This window comes from Gossypium hirsutum, chromosome A07 (assembly GCF_007990345.1).
Source record: "Gossypium hirsutum isolate 1008001.06 chromosome A07, Gossypium_hirsutum_v2.1, whole genome shotgun sequence".
In the NCBI taxonomy this organism is placed as follows: domain Eukaryota; kingdom Viridiplantae; phylum Streptophyta; class Magnoliopsida; order Malvales; family Malvaceae; genus Gossypium; species Gossypium hirsutum.
The window spans coordinates 11,153,499-11,175,908 of record NC_053430.1 but is presented as its reverse complement, the minus strand read 5'-3'; the positions used below and the strand labels follow the sequence as shown (position 1 = coordinate 11,175,908).

Genomic DNA, 22,410 nt, shown 5'->3' with positions numbered 1-22,410 from the left:
TGGACAGGAAAAAGATAAAATTAAATAGTAATTACAAAAAGTTAAAATATTTGATAATGAACAATGACAATGAAAAAGTATATAATATAAAAATATTCCATTTAAAAAAGAAAACAAAAATCAAAACTGACATGAACCAAGTAAAATAAAAAAAACCCTATCTATAAATAGCTGTGTCCTTGTTCACAATCTCAATCATTCATTCATTGACTGTTTAGTTTCCCACGTTTTCTTTGATTTTTTGCAGTTAACTTTAGGTTACAGTGATGAAGCCATTGCTGTTATGTTTTGCTTTTGCTGTGATCGTCGGCATCGGAAATGCGGCCGTGATGGACACCGGAGGGCTTAGCAGAGACAGTTTTCCGAAGGGATTTGTGTTCGGCACTGCAACTTCAGCTTATCAAGTTGAAGGGATGGCTAATAAAGGCGGCCGAGGACCTTGCATTTGGGATGTTTATGTTAAACAACCAGGTAATACTGACACTCATACTAATTCAGCTTAATAGATTCTTGTTTAAATCTTTTAGATAATTGTTTGCTGGATTAATTGACCTGATTTCAGTCATTTCGTTTTTATTTTTTATTTGGAATTTGAGTCAAAATTGATGAACTTATGGTGAAATACCTCTTCAGTTACTTTAAAAATGTGATATTTAGTGGATTGGTCCCTCTTAAAAGAATGGAACAACTCAGTTTCAATGATAAGCAACTAACGACAATTAGTACTGATGTTCACTTTTTTCATCAATTAATAACAAATTTAGACATTAATATTTTGATATTCTGTCAATTTTATTTTGATTTTAAAAAATTTATAAGCTAAAAAATTATAAATTGTCGTGATTTTTTTAGAATTAAAATTAAATTTATTATTATACCATTGAAAAAATAAAAATAATTATTAATTGTCTTTTTCTTATTTTCAAAATTGATAGCGAAAAAATTATTTTAAAAAAATTAATTTAAAAATAAAAATTTAAAGATTGAAAAGATTTTTATACCAAATTTATCAATAAATAATAATTTTAAAACAAAATGCACGTGGAATATCACCCTGCCCAAGAGATTGTCCGTGGGATGTCTACTGTTTTGGTATCATTTATTATATAATTAATTATTTCTACCCAGAAAATTAGTAATTAATTACGACAGTAATTAAAATTTGTCTCGTAATTTCAGGCCATATTGCTAATAATGATACTGCTGACGTTGCTGGTGACCAGTACCACCATTACAAGGTAACTTAAAATTTTGTTTGTTTATTTTTTTCCAGCAATAGAAATTAAAACAAACATTAATGTGTTTCCATTAATTTTTCCATAGGAAGATGTAGATTTGTTGGCAAATTTCAATTTTGATGCTTATCGGTTCTCTATTTCATGGTCAAGGATCTTTCCAGGTATTGCAACAAGGGCTCTATTTGTTTTAATTTAAATTTTTTTCCTTGAATTACTATTTTTCAAATTAGCCCATTGATTTATTTTATATTTTTGTAGAGGGTGTTGGAAGAGTAAATTGGGAGGGAGTTGATTATTACAATAGGTTGATCAATTACTTGGTTAAGAAAGGTAAATCAAATGAATTTGAGTTATAAAATATTCGTATTTCTGCATTTTGGCATTGTCTTAAGCTGATTCATTGCTTTTGTAGGTATTACTCCGTATGGGAACTTGTACCATTATGATCTCCCTCAAGCTCTTCAGGAGAAGTACAATGGGTTCTTGAACCGTCAAATTGTGTAAGTACAACGTGTTTTTGACATTCATTATATGAGGATATGATAATTCAAATACTCTGTAATTGTGTAATTTTGAAAGTTTTGTTGTGAGTTTTTTTCAGGGAAGATTATGCTGATTATGCAGAGTTTTGTTTCAAGACATTTGGTGATAGAGTCAAGAACTGGTTTACATTCAATGAACCCAGGATCGTGGCTGCTCTTGGCTTTGATAATGGCATCAATCCTCCTTCAAGGTGTTCCAAAGAAGTTGGAAATTGCACTGATGGAAACTCCGCCATTGAGCCTTACATTGTTGGACATAATTTGATCTTATCCCATGCTGAAGCAGTTAAAAGATATCGTGAAAAATACCAGGTCCATTCATCTATCCAATTGTAATAATTGATTTTGATAATCCTGGCGATTTTAGGCTGATATGAACCTGGATATATCTCTAGGCAAAGCAAAAAGGGAGTATTGGTATTCTCTTGGATTTTAATTGGTATGAACCTCTTACAAGATCAAAAGCTGATAACTATGCAGCTCAAAGAGCTAGAGATTTTCATGTTGGCTGGTATGTTTCTAGAATCTTTTTTGTAGTGAAAAAGGATTATTGTCTACTTTATTAATCAATTTTCGTATAGGTTTCTACATCCCATTCGATATGGCGAGTATCCCAGAACAATGCAAGAAATAGTCGGTAAAAGGCTGCCGAAGTTTACTGAGGAAGAGGTTAAGATGGTGAATGGTTCGTTTGATTATGTAGGCATTAATCAATATACTACTAGCTATATTTCTAATCCCACATCACCATCAAATGTTACAAGCTACCAATCAGATTGGAATGCAGCCTTTGCCAGTAAGTCTTCTTACCATAACTAGTGAACATAATGAAACCAATGTTTTACATTGTGTTCACAATTTGTAGATGCAAAGAATGGAGTGCAAATTGGTCCAAGGGCAAATTCTTGGTGGCTTTACATTGTACCTTGGGGTATGTACAAAACTGTAACTTATATAAAAGAGCGGTACGGGGACATGAATGTTATTATCTCGGAAAATGGTAAGTATACGATTATTTTTTAAGTGTTTATAACGGTGATTGAATGAACCAATTGAATTGAGTTGAAATTTGTGATGTAGGTATGGATGATCCTGGAAATGCTACACTTCCAAATGGATTGAAGGACACCACAAGGATAAAGTTTTTCAAAGATTACATGACTCAGTTGAAGAAAGCTATTGATGAAGGAGCCAACGTGACTGGCTATTTTGCGTGGTCGTTGTTGGACAACTTTGAATGGTTATTAGGATATACTTCAAGGTTTGGCATCGTTTACGTTGATTACAACAATCTCAAGAGGTATCCCAAGATGTCTGCTTATTGGTTCAAACAATTGCTTGAAAAGAAGCAATGAATTGTAGCAAGAATTAGATCATTGAGGGGAATAATGGGAAACAAAATAAAAAGTAGGAGGATTAGCATTGAAAATGCTAGAAGTTTTCTTTTGAGATGTTCCCTTAGGCCTTAGTTTTTTTTTTTTGCCCTTTTTAAATCCAAATAATTAGGTTGTATCTTAGGTTTTGTTTCATAATGATAAAGTGACGGTTGTGTATTTTAGATGCGGTTATTATGATTATAAACGTAATGAATGTTATGGCGAAATATGGATATTCATGGTTCATAATATATTCTATTAATATTTAGTAGACAAAATTTTAAAAAAACTTTCAACTACATTGAAAATAAAATTTTATAAAATTTGGTAGGTTTTAAGAGTAGTTTTTAAAATTATTAACCAGTTGAATTGATTAATACATTATATAGAATAAATAAATCAGTTGTAACATAGATACTCTAAAAGTAGATGTAATACATTGTTTAAAGAATATAATGAAGGGTTGGTATTAGGTTAGCTGAAATTTAGTTAAAATTTCAGAAAAATTAATTTTTTATAATTATATTAACAATAATCCAGTAAAAGGAAAAGTCTTCAAAGTGGGATCGAACAGCGTAATATATATATTTCTGAAATATTTCTAGTTGTTATAGTAAATAGATCACGAACTCATAACATAAATAGTAAAATAGACATAAAAATTTAATTTTAATTATAAATAGTATTCGATTCGATTTAAATTTGATTGTTTTCCAAAGAATGATTTAAATTTGATTTTTTAAATTATTAAATTTTACTTATAAAAGAAATTATATCATTATTAATTTTTTAAATAAATTAATTGTTATCTTAAATTAACTAAACTAAAATCCAAATTTGTGAAAATTAACTATCAAATACATTAAATGTTGTGTGGACCATCATTCATTCTATGCCATTAAAAAAAAAATCCTATCTATAAATAGCTGTTCATTCATTCATTGACTGTTAGTTTTCTTTGATTTTTCACAGTTAAAGTTACAGTGATGAAGCGATTGCTGTTATGCTTCGCTTTTGCTGTGATCATCGGCATCGGAAATGTGGCGGTGATGGACACTGGAAGGCTTAGCAGAGAGAGCTTTCCGATGGGCTTTGTGTTCGGAACTTCAACTTCAGCTTATCAAGTTGAAGGGATGGCTAATAAGGGTGGCCGAGGACCTAGCATTTGGGATGTTTATGTAAAACAACCAGGTAATACTAATACTAATTAATACCTCTAAATTTGAAATCGATTCTAATTCAAATCAACTTGAGTATATATGACTGTTTTGTGGATTCAAATTGAGCTGATTTCTTTTTTCTTAAATCGGATAATGTTTTTAAACTATTAATAAGTTTATGTTTTAGTCATTCAATTTTAGAAAGTTACAAAATGGTCACTGAATTATTCCAAAGTTTTTTATTTAAGTCAATGAGCTGTTAAAATCGTTATTATATGGTTTTTTTTTTCTATTCGCACTGTCTACACTAATTAAAAGCTCTCATTTCCCTTCTCTTTTGCATTTCAATTTTTTATTATAAAATAAATTTAAATGTCACGAATTTATGAATTAAAATTTAAACAACTTTTTTCTTCGATCTTTAACACTATCTCTCTGATCGACTTGAATCTAAGATATGTTCTTCTCCTTATCGATGTGTATCGATCTATAGCACCAGTCGTCGAATTGTCACCTGGAGTTTGTTAGTTGGACTTTTAAAAAAGAAATTAACAATCTAGTGACTTAAAATTTTTTTTTAATAGTTTAATGACTTAAATGAAAGCTTTTGAATAGTTCAATGACTTAAATGAAAACTTTTGAATAGTTAAATGACCATTTTGTAACTTTTTGAAGTTGAGTGACAACAAAGCCAACTTAATAATAGTTTAGTGGCATTGGGTGCAATTTATCTTTTTTATTTTTTTGAAAATTTGAACGAAACTTGATAAATTTAGGGTAAAAGACCTCTTCAATCCCTCTTAATTTTGATATTTAATAAATTGTTCCCTCTAACAAAAAGGGGAGTAATTTCGTGAATGAAAGTGCGTACCTAAATACAATTAATAATAACCTCACTTTTTTCTGACAATTTATTTTACTTTTAATTAGTGTAATAACAAATTTAGATTTTAATATTTACATATCTTATTAATTTGATCTCAATTATAAAAAAAATTAACAAATCTAAAAAATAATAAAAATTATTATTTAGTCATAAATTTCTTAAAATAGAATAAAGTTAATAGAAGTTTTAAAGATTGAGAAATAAATTGTTATTATACCGATAAAAGGTAGAATAAATGTCAAATTTTTATTTGTTCACTCTTAAAATTAATGGTAATTAAATTACTTCACTTTTTTAATTTATTAAATAATAAAAATCTTTTTTACCTAAATTTATCGATAAAACACAATTATAAAATAAAAATGCTTGTGGAATATCACCTTGCCTAAGAGAGTGTTCGTGGGATGTCTACTGTTTGGCGTCATTTATTATATAATTAATTGTTTCTACCTAGAAAATTAGCAATTAATTGGTTATATGTATTTAAAGATCCGATCATGAGACTTCTAAAATCTTTTTGAATCAATGGTTGAAATAAAAAGGGAGAAAAAAAATTAATTCACAGTTGACCATGCCATAGAATCTACATTAAAAAATATAGATTTTTTTATTAATCGATTAAGTTGATTTTAGCACTAAAGAAAGAGAGAAATCGATTTCATAGAAAAGCAACATATTTAATAGCCGACTTAAACAATTTCCTAATTTTCGACATTTCTTAATTAAATGATTACAATCTCCTCATTTTTATCTTTTAACCATAATAATTTATTTTAAAAAATTCTACAAAATTCACTATAGTAAGATGTCACATAAAACATTACCCAATTAATTACAGTATATATTTTTGGTAAATTGTGTTACTACTCTGTACGTTTGCAAATGTTGGAACAGGCCACATTGCCAATAATGATACTGCTGATGTGGCTGATGATCAGTACCACCATTACAAGGTAACTTAAAATTTTGTTTCACTCTAAAAAAATCTTCAATTTGCACTAGTTTAAAATAATTTTGTATTATCTATTGTTGGAACAAAAGTTGGGATAAAACTAGAGAGTTCACTTAACAAATTTAAAACGTGAGTCAAAAAGATAAATAAGGAGAAAATTATTACATAATATTTGTAACACAATTCAGATTCACTAATCCTACATCTGTGGAGTCTTACTTAGAGAATGATTTTATTCAACAATTCATTCAGTACAACTACTGGCTAAAACCTAATCTTCTCTCTCTCAATGAATAATTATAGGTCCTAATGTCAGACCTAAATTGTAATAAATTACTCTCCATAAATATCTCATATTACATCTAATATCTCCTTATAAAAAATCCCCATTAAAATTCCTAAACAATAAGTGAAACCCTAAACAAAGAATGTCTGAATACGCTCAAATGACTAAAGAGGAAGTCAATCAATAGCCTATTTATAGATAAATACAAGAGTCATCTTGATAGACTTTAAACTTAAATCTAAAAGCTGAAATTATCACTTAAATTATATTGAGTAATTATCTTATAAAAGACTTAATGAATAAGTCTTCTAGCAACTTCAAATACTCTCTTAAGAGATAAAAATAGGATAATGATAAACATATTCAATTATCTCAAGCTTCTCTACTTCTTCATTCCATTCGAAAAAGATAAAAATGATAATTCTATAGTGTAGCCCAAATTTCTCTTCTTTTTTTTTCTACTTAGAACATTTAAAAATATCCAAATATGTCAATCTTTCACTATCCCAAAACAACTATCCTAATTGTTGGAACATAGATAGTTAAAATTCCTAACACACTCTTTTTTCAAATAATATAAATTATAATATAATCATAATATGATCTAATTAATAGTAAGATGTTTTGCTTTAATTCATGTCCCACTATTTTTCTATAGGAAGATGTAGATTTACTGGCAAAGTTCAACTTTGATGCTTATCGGTTCTCTATTTCATGGTCAAGGATCTTTCCTGGTATAGCAACAATGGCTCAATTTGTTTTAATTATTGTTTCATTTGCCTTTCTTCTTCTTTAATTACCATTTTTAAATTAATTGTATGATTTATTTTATATTTTTTTAGAGGGAGTTGGAAAAGTGAATTGGGCAGGAGTTGCTTATTACAATAGGATGATCAATTACTTGGTTAAGAAAGGTGAATGAAATGAATTTACATTATTTGATAGCAATTTTCAATTTAGTAATCGTATGAAATATTTATTGTGACACCTCATATTAATTCGTTCGTCGAGTTCGAATGTGAAGCGCCACATTCGTTTCTGGAACAACTCGGACTAGCTTCTCTTTCAATGTCAACACAAGCATCAAGCATTTATCATATTATATGAACCATTCATTTTAATTATAAATAAATTCAAGTCATTTCAAACACTTTAAAATAATTTTTTTAGATAAGTTCTAGGTGTTTGGAGATAATTTAGACCAAATTTGGGTATCCCTAGGTCAAAACAAGTCAAAGTAGGGGAGAAACCCTGTTTTGACATACTTGTACAAGTAGAAGTCTAGACTTTTATCGGTAGAAGTCTTTGCTATTGTTCATTTTTTGCTACTGACTTGTACTGATACATTTGATCACTTGTATTGGTAGAAGTTTGTCAGGATCCAAAAATGACCCAAAACATACCTAATTTGACCAAAAACACTACCAAAGCTTTTCTAAACATTAGGAGACACTAAAATCAAGTTATAAACACCATCTAAGCATAGCCAACCACATTCAAACACATGGTTACAATCCTGTACTCAACATCACAATTTCTTGCATCAATTCTATTTACTTGGCATGTAAGTAAGACATCAAACATAGCTTAAACATGTCATTAAGGTCATGTATTTCATCATAAGTATAGCATTACATGATTACTTATCATTATACAAATATAACCACACTTTACTCACAAGCCATTAGCTTATAGGTACTAAAAAATTAATATGGACTCCAGATCAAAGAACAAATTTAGGTACCTGCCAACTTGTTTCAAAATGGAACAAAACTATAAAAAAAAAACTTTGCTGAGTTGGAATTTGAGTCCTAAATGCTGTCGACCTCTTCACTATCGAGATCTAGTCAAAACCTATGTATGAAGATAAACAAAATTGAACGTTGAGCAAAGAAGCTCAATAATGTTATCATAATTCGAATTAAAGGTGTAAACATAAAAAAAAATGACACATAACAATAGTATTAAAGTCTAATTATCGAATTGGTTTGACTTAACACTTTAAAATCCTACTTCATACATTACCATATATCAATGTGCCTTCCAAAATTGCATCTCAATCTCATGTCCCAAGTAATTTAATATGTTTCATGATGTTGTTCTTATTTCACTTCTATTCTTTCTTGACATCAATTATTTTTCAAAAACATCTAGCTTAATTAGCATCATTTTAGTTTCCATCACAACTTTTATATCACTGATTTAACAAATATAGCACTTAATAACCATCTCATTTGAAACATAGCATAAAGCATAGTAACTTACCTTGTTCACTTATCATACCTTGGGTTGTCATTAACTATGTTCACAAAAAAACATATTTGTTAAGTCATGCTTTCATTTACGATAACTTTGAATCAATAATTAAACATCAAGTTAAATATAAAATAAGAACATATTAAGTTAACACATATCGAATTAAGGATATCTGTCAACGACCCTCGTCTTCCCTTTAACCCTTAATGTCTTAGCGTTGTCTCAATAATTTGGTTCGACAATGAAGATGAATTTGGGAAAGTTTTTCTCCTTTCTTTCTCTTTTGGTTCAATAGAAGAGAAGATGAAATGACTTAATTTGGTTCTCTCTCCTACTCACCAACATATTACCATGAATAAATTAATTAAATTAAGAAAAATCTATTAATCCAATGGCTTCTTTAGTGGAGTCCTATTAGTTTTGATGTCCCAAGCTTTTGATATAACAACATTTAAGATAAAATCTTATTTATATTTTTTGAGTCATTTGGTGAAAATAATTGTTAGAAATTTTGTTAAACATTTTTAAATCATTTCAAAGACCTGTAAAAGTACTTAAAAACATGTTTAAATGTGTTTTAATTTATCTAAATGCTTTTGAGTCAACCTAAAATGTTTTTAAACTCATTTTATATAAGTTTGGAAAGTTGTACCAATACTTGGGTGGAAGTTCTACCGGTAGAAGTAAGTAAGAGAGCACTTCAAGCATACCTCCATACTTCTACCGGTACTTGGGGGGACTTCTACCCATACAAATCTGCTTCTACTTATACATCTTGTGAGTTGTATCGATACGGATCTATCTGCAATGCTTCCAATAGCTAGAAACTATTGATCGCCTCCAAATGTGTGAACGTTTAGAGTAAAAATCATGCAAATTAAAATATAAATATTTAAGTGCGGTATTTGCAAGTGTACAGGTCAAATTGTAATATAGTTTTGTTTACAATAAAATATTTGAGAAGTATTCCTAGGATTGTACCCAAGGGAATATAGATAGGAGAAATTATTATTAAATTAATTAAAAAAAATAATTATTAATCTAATCAAGTCACGAATTAGTAGTGTTGATCCAAATTAATATATTAATTAAAATAATTAAATTAACTAACTTCAATTAACCTACTGGAATTTCTTATTCCTATTGTAGCGATACGAGCCTCTAGCCTATGATCGATTAAATCCCTAATTATCTAATTAAGTATTTAATTATCATTGATTGAGTTATTTACCACCCTTAGCTAAGAATACCCTCTTGGTCTCATCTTCAATAAGGATTACCACCTAAGTCAACATTTTAATCTCTTCCTAAGCATACGAATACCCTCCCGGTCTCACCACTTGGCACAAGTTATACTCGACAAGATACCCTCTCGGTCTCACCTGTCTTAATATTCTACATTCTACTAGGGGCATCACTCCCTAATATACTAAGTATTCTTGAATAAACAACCAATTTCAAATTAATAATCACTTAACAGATAAATCAGTTTAATAACCAAATCATGCAATATATAAATAAATCACAACAATCTATCCTAATATTCATATAAACATTAATTGGCTAGATTAATGGAAGATAAATAAAATAATAGAAGATAAGAGATAAGAGAATGCTCATGAATAAATATATTAAATCGCGAGTTTTGAGCAATCTCTACTAACAAACGTTTCACATCGGAATAGAATCTTCCAACTACGGAAGAATAAAAGTAAACTAAAACTAAAGAACTGAAGAAAGAAAACTATACGTAGAAATTTCTGTGTTTGATGCCAAAATTTGTGTATAAAAGCCTCTTGTTTATAGGCTAAAATATGTGCACTTTATGCCTGATATGCCTCCAATACTAATAAATGCTCGATATCAAACGATACCTTCGATTACTTGCAAATAAGGTTGTTGATGTCATCCTACGCACAAGCTACTGCCGTCACATCAAGATGCCAAATATTACCTCGTTGGGATGTTGCACGTAATTCAGACCTGGGATGCTTCACAGTTGTCGTGTCGCGCCACAGGATGCTTGTGTCGACCTTCATTCCATGCAGTCTTGGGCCTAAAATGACTTCATGCACACTTAATTAACCTATTAGAATTTCTAGAGCCCCGAATTGGCCTTACGAGTTATAACACATCAAAAAATGCGTAAAAATGTTTATTTTATTAACTTTTACTACTAGCATACTAACTATTGAAAATATAATAATTAATATTAAAACAGCTAGAAAACAAGCTTTTTAAGTGTGAAAAATATACTAAAATTACTACTACATTTGATGTGAGGTCAGTTATCCCCAACGGCTATAAACGGTAACAAAATTTTCCCTTTTTATATATACACACAAGAACACTTCAAGGTACAAGAGATGACCATTCAAACATAGAAGTCAAGAGAAAAACCTTAAATTCTTAATTTTCTCATTTTCTTTTTTAGATATCTTTTAGGTGCTTATTGTTAGATCTTTTTATCATTTTCATTTCAATTCTTTAAAGGAGAAAGCTTAACACTTGTAAACACAGAAAGCTTAACACTTGTAAACACGCACCTTTGAGAGGTCTTCATTGTTTACATCTTTTCTTTGTATTGTAAGAGCCACTTAAGATTTTTGAAGTATAAAATCTTAAGTAATTTGTAAAGGGTTATAGTTTAACCTTGTAAAACCTAGAGGGTTCTTTAACCACAAAATTAGGGGTAAGGTTTTATCTCATTGTTGTGAAAAAAATAGCAATTGTAAAGGTTATACTGTAACACCCCTAACTCGTATCCATCGCCGGAATAGGGTTATAGAGTATTGCCAGACTTACAGATAAAATAGATAGAAATTTCAAACATTTCATATCATTTAGCATTCATGTTAAAAAGCAATCAAAATTTATATATATTCCCTAATATGAGCTATCGAGGCCCTAAATACACCTTAGAGACAAATCGAGACTAAATTGGAAGTTCAGAGAATTTTTCAGAAACTTATAAAATTTTCAAAACTGCAGGGGTCACACGACCAAGAGACATGCCCATGTCTTAGGCCGTGTGGGCATTCGAAATAGGGACGCATGACCGTGTTCGTACCAGTGTAAGTCACTAACTTGTGCCACACAGCCAATGCACACGCCTGTGTGCTAGGCCGTGTAAGCATATTGACTTGCTCTTTTAAAATATACAGGGGACATCACACGCGGATGAGGCACACACCCGTGTCTCTACCTGTGTGGACAAAATTAGGCCATTTTCCAAGCCATATTTCTCACCTAAATTCGTACCAACCTAAACATAACAATTTTCATATAACCAAGTCATAAATAGGCATCCAAAATCAAGCTTAAAACATGTAATATTATCACATACAACCAATATGATCTTAGGCACCTCAACTGACAACTTATAACATGTAAATCTAAACATTCAATTTATCCAATTGTTTGATAACTTATATGCATATTTGTACTAAAACTTACCATATAGATCATAAATCAAAACATAGCATTTAGTACTATTTATGTACTTGATCTCTAGCATCAAATGGTTATATAAGTCACTTATAACTTGTACACCAAAAACACCAATACAGACCTTTCAAAATCTAACATCATTTCACATATGTGCTTTCCACAACAAGCACTAAATCACTCCAAATTATAATACATATTAACCATACCAAACCACACATCAAACATGATAAGGCCATTTATACATTCATAGCAAAATATACCAAAACACAAGCCAATTCAAATGGCTAAAAACATAACAAATCATGTAGGCTATTATTAGCCAAAATAACCTATCATGCCATTATAACCAAAATTAGATAACCAAAAGTACCAAAAGAGCCGATAGATAATGTGATATAGCTCCGGCAAGCTTCCAAACCGAACGAGCTTCCAAATCACTATAAAACATGGAAAATAACACAGAGTAAGCTTTTAAGCTTAGTAAGTTCGTAAAACAAAGAATTTAACTTACCATTCAGCCACAATTTAAGAAAGTAAACCAAAGCATATCACAACTCAATTTGGCCAAAAGCCTAACACATATTCATCAACCAAGTTAGCCATGTAATTCATATAAAAACTAAGAATCATGAATGAGTTCAACAACTATTTAAATTCCATATACATGTAACATCTATACCATGTGTCCATATATCATATATAAACCATTTCCATGTAATTCAAATAAATACCTGTTCTAGTTCGTATCGAACTCATATAAGCTTGTAACAGAACTGTGCTCGTTGAACCATTTAGAATATCGTTAGATACACGAGTAGTACAAATGAGTTGTACTAAACTGTAATCAGCCAATTTCTATACATGTATGCTCATACGAGTTATAAACGGTAAGCTCCTCCGATCTAAATAATGATAAGCTCATACGAGCTGAGTATCGATAAGCTCTTAAGAGCTGAGATCGGTAACCCTAATGACATGTCATTTGTATCCTACGAATTCATAAGGTTTAAACGGGGCTCGGTAGTCGTCGTACATCGTCGGATATGCAATCAGTATTCATTCATGGCAATTAATCAATTCACAAACATATAATTCAATTTAAAACATATAAATGTACAATTTAATTACATGAACTTACCTTGACGAGGGCATGTAGATACGAAGGCGATTAATCCGAGATTTTCTTTTTGCCTCGATATAACTTCGTACGAGGTCTAACCCAATATATACGAATGAATTTAACTTAATTCAATACAAATCACATTCAATTTAGTCCAACACACATTTTTGGAAAAATTATCATTTTGCTCCTATACTTTTAATTCTTTTCAATTTAGTCCCTAGGCTCGAAAAATGAAATTCATTCAATTTTATCCCTATCCAAGCGTCGCGAACTATTAACATACTTATAGCAGCCCATATATTTCACAAATTCACACTTTTACCACACAATTGATCACATTTCTTAATTTAATCCTTAATTGATAATTTCATCAAAAATTCCTTTACAAAAGTTGTTTATCTAACAACAACCATTCTTTTTCTACCATTAAACATCAAAACCCTAACATATTAATCAAAAGGAAAATTCAAATAATTTAATAGTTTCACAAATTAGTCCCCGGGCTAGCTAGATTAAGCTACAACGATCCCGGAAACATAAAATTAACAAAAATGGAACAAAAATCACTCACCATGCAAAGGAATTAGTCTAGCTGAAATTTTCAAGCTTCCACGGCTTTCCACTCTTTTAATTTTAGGTTGAAGAAGATGATAGAAAATGATGATATATTTGTTGTGTCTAAATTTATCATTTATTACCTATTTACCAGATTAACCTTTAAAACATTTAATGATTACACTAATGTCAAGCCATGTACATCCACTATCTCTTTAATGGGATAATTACCATATAAGGACCTCCACTATAAAATTCTATAGCTATTAGACATATTTAGCTATTAGAACACAATTTTTGCACTTTACGCAATTTAGTCCTTTTAATCGAATTGAACATGTAAAAGGTAAAATTTCTTAACGAAATTTTTATACAGTAATACCATCATGCTTTAGATCATAAAATAATATTAAAATAAATTTTTTGGCCTTGTATTTGTAGTCCCGAAACAACTATTCCAAATTCACTGAAAACGAGTTGTTACATATACCTTCTCCTTGAAAAGTAATAATTTCAAGTATAGTGAATTGGTAAATCATTGACTGAGGTATACCAAGGTAGAGAAGGTAAGCAATTGAGGTAACACCACTATAAATCGAATTGTCCAAACTTTTTTTTCGTCCCTTATTAATTAGAAAGGTTTGCAAAGATTTTTAAAATATCAATTCACTCCTTCTTAGTATTTTTCGGCTTAGCAAATTTAATGGTCATGATCTAGTTAGGCCACTATCCTTATATAATTAAGGAATAATTATTTTCAAGGGCATGTTTAATAGCTCAACGAAGGCTTGCTCTAAGCTTAAATTACATCCTACATTTTACTCACCTTGCAATTTAGTCCTTCTATTATTTATATACTAGCTTAATAAATTTAATTACTAATAAACTTTATTTCCTAATTTTGTGTTCGAATCATGACATTCTCATCTAAAATTTTCAGATAGCTCAACTTAACCAATTCAAATTTAATACTGAAATTTTTAGCACTGAGGAAAATCAAGTCATTACAATTACCTTTTACTGCGTCAAGGTTTTGGGACCTTAAGCACCTAGATTCTAGACCTTGGCTTTTTATTTCTATGAAATATTGAACACCTTAGCTAATTTATTACTTTTGTAGGCATTACTCCCTATGGAAACTTATACCACTCTGATCTCCCTCTAGCTCTTCAGGAGAAGTACAATGGGTTCTTGAACCACCAATTTGTGTAACCAGAACAACATTTTGCCTATTTCTGACACAAATTCATTATATGGGGTTTGATGATCCAAATATATTAAAAGAAACTCAGAAAAATTTGAATGAGTTGAATATTAATTATGTTGATGAAACTTAAGTAATCTTGTAATTGTGTAATCTTAAAAATTTTATCTAAGAGGCTAACATTTAATTTTGTGATTCTTTTAGAGAGGATTATGTCGATTATGCAAAGTTTTGCTTTAAGACATTTGGTGATAGAGTTAAGAACTAGTTTACCTTTAATGAACCAAGGATTGTGGCTGCTCTTGGCTTCGATAATGGTGTCATTCCTCCCTTAAGGTGTTCTAAGGAAGTTGGAAATTGCACTGCTGGAAATTCAGCCTTTGAACCTTACATTGTTGGCCATAATTTGATCTTATCCCATGCCAAAGCAGTGAAAAAATACCGTGAAAAATATCAGGTCTATTCATCTTTCCATTGTGAAAAAAATAGGAGGTGACAGTTTTGTTTATATTCACCATTGATATATATCATAATTGTTTGATTGTGATAATCCTAAGGATTATAAACTTATATAAAGTTAGATATATCTTCAGGCAAACCAGAAAGGGATAATTGGCATTCTCTTGGATTTTAATTGGTATGAACCTCTTACAAGATCAAAAATTGATAATTATGCAGCTCAAAGAGCTAGAGATTTTCATGTTGGTTGGTATGTCTCAATCTTATGTTAAAACTTCTATTCTATAGCCTTTTTTATGTGTGGTTTAAAAATTCTGAAATTTAATTCACTTTTCGAATAGGTTTCTACATCCCATTCGATACGGTGAATATCCAAGAACAATGCAAGAAATAGTTGGAGAAAGGCTACCAAAGTTTACTGAGGAAGAGGTTAAGATGGTGAATGGCTCATTTGATTATGTAGGCATTAACCAATATACTACTCGTTATATTTCTAGCCCTGAAACACCATCAAACATCACAAGCTACCAGACAGATTGGAATGCAACCTTTGCTATTAAGTCTTTTAGCCATAACTAGTGAACAAATTATTTATTTATTTGCAATTGATGTTTTACATTGTGTTCACAATTTTCAGCCACAAAGAATGGAGTGCAAATTGGTTTAAGGGTAATTTCAATAGGATTAGAACCTATCACTCTTCATTATTTCCCTTTTATTATTGCCTCTAACTTTCTCTATGTAGGCAAATTCTGGGTGGCTTTATATTGTACCTTGGGGTATGTACAAAACTGTGACTTATGTAAAAGAGCGGTACGGGAACCTGAATATTATTATTTCAGAAAATGGTAAGTATATTCTAGGAATGGCATATACAAAGTTTATGATTGTTCCATAAGAGTCTATTTTCCTGATAAGAAGAAGCTGTAAGAAAAATTGAAATATGTCAAAAGAACCAAATCTCACATTTCTTAATGTTTATAAGTCATTATATTTTATTGGGCTAGTAAAAACCAAGTTGAGAAGGTGGACTGACTCGCATAAGAATTAGGTCCGAATAGATAATGTAGTGTAAATTAGTGGATTTATAAATTCCAATGAGATAAGAAACTTCTAAAGAAGTTTGGATATAATGATGTTAACTAGATTACAAATTCAGATGAGATAAGATTTACTATTGGTTATATATTCACCCTTGATGATGGTGCAATATTGTGGAGATAAGTCAAACAACTATTATAGCAAAATCTACCATAATGTTAGTTTATTGCTTTGGAGTTGGTAATGAGGCTGATTCATTGAAAGTTTTCTTAGCAAGTACTTCATTAGGCACAAAGTCAACAACTTCTGTGTCTATGCATTGTGATTGCTCATCGACAATAACCATGGCAAAGAATAAAATTTACGATGGTAAAAATAGACATATTTGTCTAACAGACGGCGAGATAAAGCAATTATAATGGAGTTATATCAATTGATTATGTAGTTAAAAGTGAATTTAGCTAATTTTCTCACTAAATCCCCTTGGGGAAGAAACTAGTAAATAAATATCGATGGGGATATAACTACAACCAAAATAGTGATATCAAAAGTGATGGAAACCCAACCTATGTGATTGAAGACCCCATAAACTAGTTTTATAGTATAATAATGAAGTCATTAGTTGATTCGTTTAACGCTATAGAAATTATGTCCCTCCTATGGTGTAAATAATGCTAAAACTATAAAGAAAGTGAGGATGAGAAAAAGAACTCTTAATCAAATCCATATTTTTTATAGGTGGTGTATTAATTTGCACAATACACTTCATATATTAACCTCTATGAGTGTGAAGTGGGGTTGCTTATTTGAGATTTATGGAAAAGTCTCTAGAGCACTCATGAAAACCAGGTAAGCACATAGCCTATTAGCGCATAACTACGTCAAATAACAATAGTATATGTATAATGTGATTTATGATCATTTTAATTTATGTAAAGAATTATTGGTTCATAGAAACTTGTTGTTCCACTAATTACTTTGTAAATTATGTTTCATTCGTTCTAATTTTGGTTCATAGTCCAAAAGATACCAAAATCAATGCATTATATCTAAATAAAAGATACTCAGCAATTCTTTTGAAATATGTGAGGAGTAGTTGAAAAAATTTAGACTTCTTTAAGAAAAACTTTGAGACCATTACTTATAAGTAGAAAGTAGGTGGACTCACGCACATGAGAACTGGACCTAAATTGCTAGTATAATGTAAATCGATAGATTTCCCTACTGTGATATATCGCGGTGTCCGAGCCCACCTTTTATTTTTGGACTTCTTTTTACTAAATTTTTAAGAGTTTAGGAAAAAAAATTACTTAGCTAGTAACACCTATATTTAACACTAGCTTAACCAGTTTAAGCTATATTTAGTCAATCCCAAGTTCATTGAACCTTTTTAAAACTATTTTTCGCTAAGTCAAATCCACTTCCCTTTGTTATTTTTATCCAGTAAAATTTCTATATATACCATGGTTCACTTTCACTCTAAACACACCTTAAAAACTCTATCATTCTCCTCTCTTCCTTTTGATTTTATTGAGTATTCTTTTTGTGATCTATTGTTGATTCTTGTTCCCATTTTATAATGGAAGAGCTTGTTGAATCCCGCGGGATACACTATACAAAGAGATATCACAAAGACCAACACACATTAAGCTATTCAATTCGCATTCTTGGTTTATTAACTTTGTGCAATATTTTCCAACAGAAAGAATATAAAGTTATTGGCACTTATGTTGCTAACTAAGTCTAGCTTGTTGACGGAGATATCATTAGTAACATACGTTTCATTCAAAACTTTCATTAGCGCGTTGCGATGGACTTCCGAACTTAGGAGTAAGGCCAGCACCGAGATACGAGCTGGTTGCTTACGTAGTTGTTCCACCACACTGTACTCACTGTGCTTTAGAAATTTTAAAAACTCCTTAGCCTCTTCTTCGTTGACCGGCCCATTAACAAGAAGTTCAGATTTGGCCGCTTTTTTCTTGTTCTGTTCGACCACTATGGCTTTTCCTTTTGAGGGTTCTGCTTTCTCGTTTGCTGAATCGTAGCGCCTCCCACTACGCGTATAGGAGCCCATATCTTGGTCCTCTTTTGAAGCGTCAGCTAGGTCTTCTTTTCCTGGGATCGTCACGTTACAATGGTAATTCCATGAGACCCTTTTAATGTCTTTATAGGGGAAGACTGCAGATCTTTGGATTATGACCTTCGGTGGCATTTGCACTCCCACTTCATTAGTTTTGGGTCGTGATATGATGACCACGGGGTAGTTAACTGTTTGGTTCTGCACCGTCGATTCTCTCTTTGACGCGTATATATCTCCTTCTCTGGGGTTTTCGGTTTCTTCATAAAACTCCATTTCTCTATTATTCATCATGTCCTGTACCGGGGCTCTGAACTCCACACACTCTTGAATTTCATGCCCCACCTCATTGTGGAACTCACAGCAATTCCTCTCTTCTTCAGATTCCTCTCTCGAATCCGACATGATCAATCCTCTCTTGACCATATCCTTCCACACATGTCTCAATGGGGTCCTAACCTCTGCAACCTCATATTTCGTCTTCTTACTTCTGCCTTCGATTATCCCATTTACTCCTTGGTAGGTATGATTGGGGAGCGGGTTTCCTGCTACATTGGGTACGGCTGGATCATCAAACCTTACAATCCTTATTTTAATGAATCTTTCAACTAGCTTCTTAAACGCGGTGCAGTTTCGGTGATTCCCGCATGGTATTCGCATTGGGCATTCGTGTCATACCATTTGGGAAACGGGGGTTGCAGTGGCTTCAGGTAGAAAGGGGGCACTACATGAGCGTTGAATAGGTTCTAATACAGTTTCCTATACGTCATGGTATAGGGGTAAACTGTGGCCTTTCTGTGTTCGCCCTCGCATTGGATTCTTGTCTCACAGTGCTATGTTGATTGGCAGTCACCGTCTTTGGTTGGTTTAAAGTGAGTGACTTGGACTGATCCTTACTAAATGTGCTCGTGTTGTTCACTTCGTTATCTCTTTTCCTCGGGGCCGATCTTTTGGTACTTTCCCCTACTTTGATTTTGCCGCTCCTCAAAGCATTTTCAATCATTTTGCCTGTCATCACTATGTTTGAGAAGCTTTTGGTGGTACTCCCCAATATATGAGTGATAAAAGGGGCCTTCAAAGTGTTGATAAAGAGCATCGTAGTTTCTTTTTCTAAAAGCGGCAGCTGAACTTGTATGACAACTTCTCTCCATCTTTGCGCATACTGTCTGGAACTTTCATTTGGTTTCTTCTTCATATTCTGGAAAGTAATCCTGCCAGGAGTTATCTGTCACATGACTATACTGTTTCATAAAGGCTTGAGCTAAGTCTTTCCATGAGTTAATCTTAACACGGCTCAATTGGTTATACCATTTGGATGCCGCCCCAACCAGACTGTCTTGGAAGCAGTGAATCAATAGCTGGTCATTATTGACGTATCCAGTCATTCGCCTGTAAAACATAGTAATATGAGCTTCAGGGCAGCTCGTTCCATTGTACTTCTCAAATTTAGGCATTTTGAACTTGGGGGGAAGGACCAAGTCTGGGACCAAGCTCAGGTCCTTAGTGTCAATTCCGTGAAGACTATCAGCACCTTCCATCACTTTAAATTTTTCCTCTAGCCATTTACACCATTCATTCAATTGCTTCTGTGATTCCATCCTTGCCTTTTCTTCTTCTGCAACTTCATCCAAATTGGGAACAAACGGATAATTCAGGTTATTAACAGGGTTAGAGCCTGAGTTGGCTTGGAAATTTATCGGTATCGAAGCTCCAGCCTGAATCTGCTGAGGCCTAATCGTAATAGATGGTCTCTGTAGATTAATTTCAGGTTGCGTTAGTACATGTGTCAGAGTGAAGCCAGGAGGATATTGAGGGTCTTCATTATTTTCCCCAAAATTTTCCATGGGACCCTTTCCCTTATCCACTCTTCCCATCAGCAATTGGGACAACTGACTCATCATCTCTCTTTAGGATTCCATCATTTGCTCTTTCATCTTTTGCTGAATCTTGGCTAGCTGCTCTTGCATCTATGACTGCATTTGTTCCTCCATGTCCTTTTGCATTTGCTCCAATTTTTCAAATCTTTTGTCCATTGACTTGGTCTTTTTCCTGTACCGTAGGGGTGTGTAGTTGGTTGGTTTTCATTGGTTTTTAGATTACTGAAATAATTTTTAATTAATCAGAAAATTTTTTATGACCTTTAATGCATATTTTGTAATGCAATGCAAATGCATGAATGCAAAGGAGGCATCAATTTTGATTCAATTCCCTTCAGAAAACTTCACTAGAAAATAAAATTCTTTACATAAAGTTAAGTTACAAATAAAACTTTGTTCTAATGCTCAAAGTCTTAATTTTCTTAAGCAACGAGACTAACTCCTGTCCCCAATCTGACTCCAACTCGTACTTTACGCTTAGTGTGTCTGTTTGTACCGCTAAAGCTTTCAAGTAATCGGCTACCTCCTGAATCTGGGTTATGGCTTCCCCTATAATGTAATCCCTATTTCTGACTTGGTCTTACGCATGGTGAAGTTGTTCCTTCCAACGCTCCCCATTTGCTTCAAAAAACTGAATCTGCATCTCACAGTTTTGTAGTGACGCTTGTAATTCTTCTATTTTTCCTTTCATTTCTTCTACCTTGCTCAAGCTTTCCCTCAACTCCATTACAGTATTACGGCTTCGGTATTGGTGAAGAGACTTCTCGAGTTCTGCCACTCTAGCCCTTAATTCACCTCGTTCATTTCTATTTTCTGACAGACTCTTCTCTAAATCTTCATTTCGTGCCTGAGCCTCTCAGAATTTCTTTTTCCATCGGTCGGTTTTGGTCTTTTCCTCTCAAATTTCATGGCGCCATTGTTCGAAAGTTTTACCTAACCCCGCAGTCCTCATAGACAGGCATAACTTCTTATAATCTGTCTTCAAACTATCTAGATCTTCTTCGGCCTTACTTTTCCCTTTGTTTTTCCACTTTTCAGCCTCTGATCTCTGAACGTCTACGTCTAATCTCAGATGCATCTTTTCTTCCTCCAATTGTTCGATCTTTTTCCCAAGCTTAGAACTCTTCTTCTCGAAGTCTTGCTTTATAATTTCCAACTTTGAAGGGGCGATTTGTAATTGTTTCACCACAGGCTGAGTATCTTCTAAACTTGGCCTAGGAATATTATCATTGACCCTGTTGACACCATTTTTTGATGAAAAACGGGTCGACTTGGGTTTTGGAAAATGAAAACAAAAATGGGAGTCGCCACCAATCCTTTTTTATGAGGTGTGATTGGATTACCTCGAAAAATGGTTGTTTTTAATAAACGGTTTGATTTTATTAAAACAACGGTTTTGGTCCACGAAATTTAGAAAACGGATTCGGGAGTCGGTTACGCACGAGGAAGGATTAGCACCCTCGATACGCCCAAAATTGGTACCTAGTTGATTACTTAATGTCTTAATGTCGAAAATTGAGAATTTAAAAGAATTTTAAAAAATATGATCCTTGTATTAAAAAGTTGAAAATTTTGGAAAAAGTGGCATATTTCACGTTAATCGAGAAAAGACATCATATCCAGTAAATTAGGATACAACGTCTCGAATTCTCGATACTGGAGTGAATGCTAAAATGTTACCCCTTTTCAAGAAAATGTTCTATTATCTCGGGTTTAGAAAATAAATCTTGCCCAGTAAGTTAGGGCACGATCTTTTCTTAACTTCCGAGATCATTTTAAAAAAAACTTCGACTTTGAAAAGATTCGTGTATTTAGATTTATTGAGAAAGTCGAAACCCAGTAAGTTAGGGCACTATTTCCTCAAATCCAAACACGAAATGTCCTTTTAAAAAATAAATTTTGTTACATCGAGCAAAATTAAACACGAA

The 22,410-nt window shown here is 32.1% G+C and overlaps 2 protein-coding genes across 5 annotated transcripts; both read left to right on the top strand.

Moving 5' to 3' along the window:
- The first annotated feature begins 43 nt into the window (after window positions 1-43).
- LOC107936626 (beta-glucosidase 44) lies at window positions 44-3,333 on the top strand. Its single transcript, XM_016869383.2, has 10 exons — window positions 44-471; window positions 1,180-1,238; window positions 1,324-1,399; window positions 1,497-1,568; window positions 1,651-1,738; window positions 1,840-2,092; window positions 2,176-2,291; window positions 2,362-2,576; window positions 2,646-2,780; window positions 2,861-3,333. The coding sequence occupies exons 1-10, from the start codon at window positions 267-269 to the stop codon at window positions 3,133-3,135; spliced, it is 1,494 nt and encodes a 497-aa protein (XP_016724872.1). The 5' UTR covers window positions 44-266; the 3' UTR covers window positions 3,136-3,333.
- A 698-nt stretch (window positions 3,334-4,031) lies between these two features.
- Window positions 4,032-16,375, top strand: LOC107936615 (beta-glucosidase 44). 4 transcript variants are annotated; one of them, XR_005930334.1, is made up of 6 exons: window positions 4,090-4,347; window positions 6,097-6,155; window positions 7,099-7,174; window positions 7,283-7,354; window positions 15,622-15,737; window positions 15,829-15,945. XR_005930334.1 is itself a non-coding variant. In XM_041117562.1 (5 exons), exons 1-5 carry the CDS (start codon window positions 4,143-4,145, stop codon window positions 15,361-15,363), a joined length of 543 nt encoding a protein of 180 aa, XP_040973496.1. In that variant the 5' UTR covers window positions 4,032-4,142; the 3' UTR covers window positions 15,364-15,576. The 4 variants fall into 4 exon arrangements, 3 of the variants coding, with proteins under 3 accessions (XP_040973496.1, XP_040973497.1, XP_040973498.1); XM_041117562.1 differs by lacking the exons at window positions 15,622-15,737; window positions 15,829-15,945 and adding an exon at window positions 15,233-15,576 and having other exon boundaries at window positions 4,032-4,347; XM_041117563.1 differs by lacking the exon at window positions 15,622-15,737 and having other exon boundaries at window positions 15,829-16,375.
- The last annotated feature ends 6,035 nt before the right edge of the window (window positions 16,376-22,410 follow it).

Excerpts from the sequence above, each read along its gene's own strand:
- LOC107936615 (XM_041117562.1), top strand. The coding sequence starts at position 4,143 with ATGAAGCGATTGCTGTTATGCTTCGCTTTTGCTGTGATCATCGGCATC. Across the intron at positions 4,348-6,096 it reads TGTTTATGTAAAACAACCAG|GCCACATTGCCAATAATGAT; the intron begins GTAATACTAATA and ends ATGTTGGAACAG. Across the intron at positions 6,156-7,098 it reads ATCAGTACCACCATTACAAG|GAAGATGTAGATTTACTGGC; the intron begins GTAACTTAAAAT and ends ATTTTTCTATAG.
- LOC107936626 (XM_016869383.2), top strand. The coding sequence starts at position 267 with ATGAAGCCATTGCTGTTATGTTTTGCTTTTGCTGTGATCGTCGGCATC. Across the intron at positions 1,400-1,496 it reads ATGGTCAAGGATCTTTCCAG|AGGGTGTTGGAAGAGTAAAT; the intron begins GTATTGCAACAA and ends ATATTTTTGTAG. Across the intron at positions 2,093-2,175 it reads GATATCGTGAAAAATACCAG|GCAAAGCAAAAAGGGAGTAT; the intron begins GTCCATTCATCT and ends ATATATCTCTAG.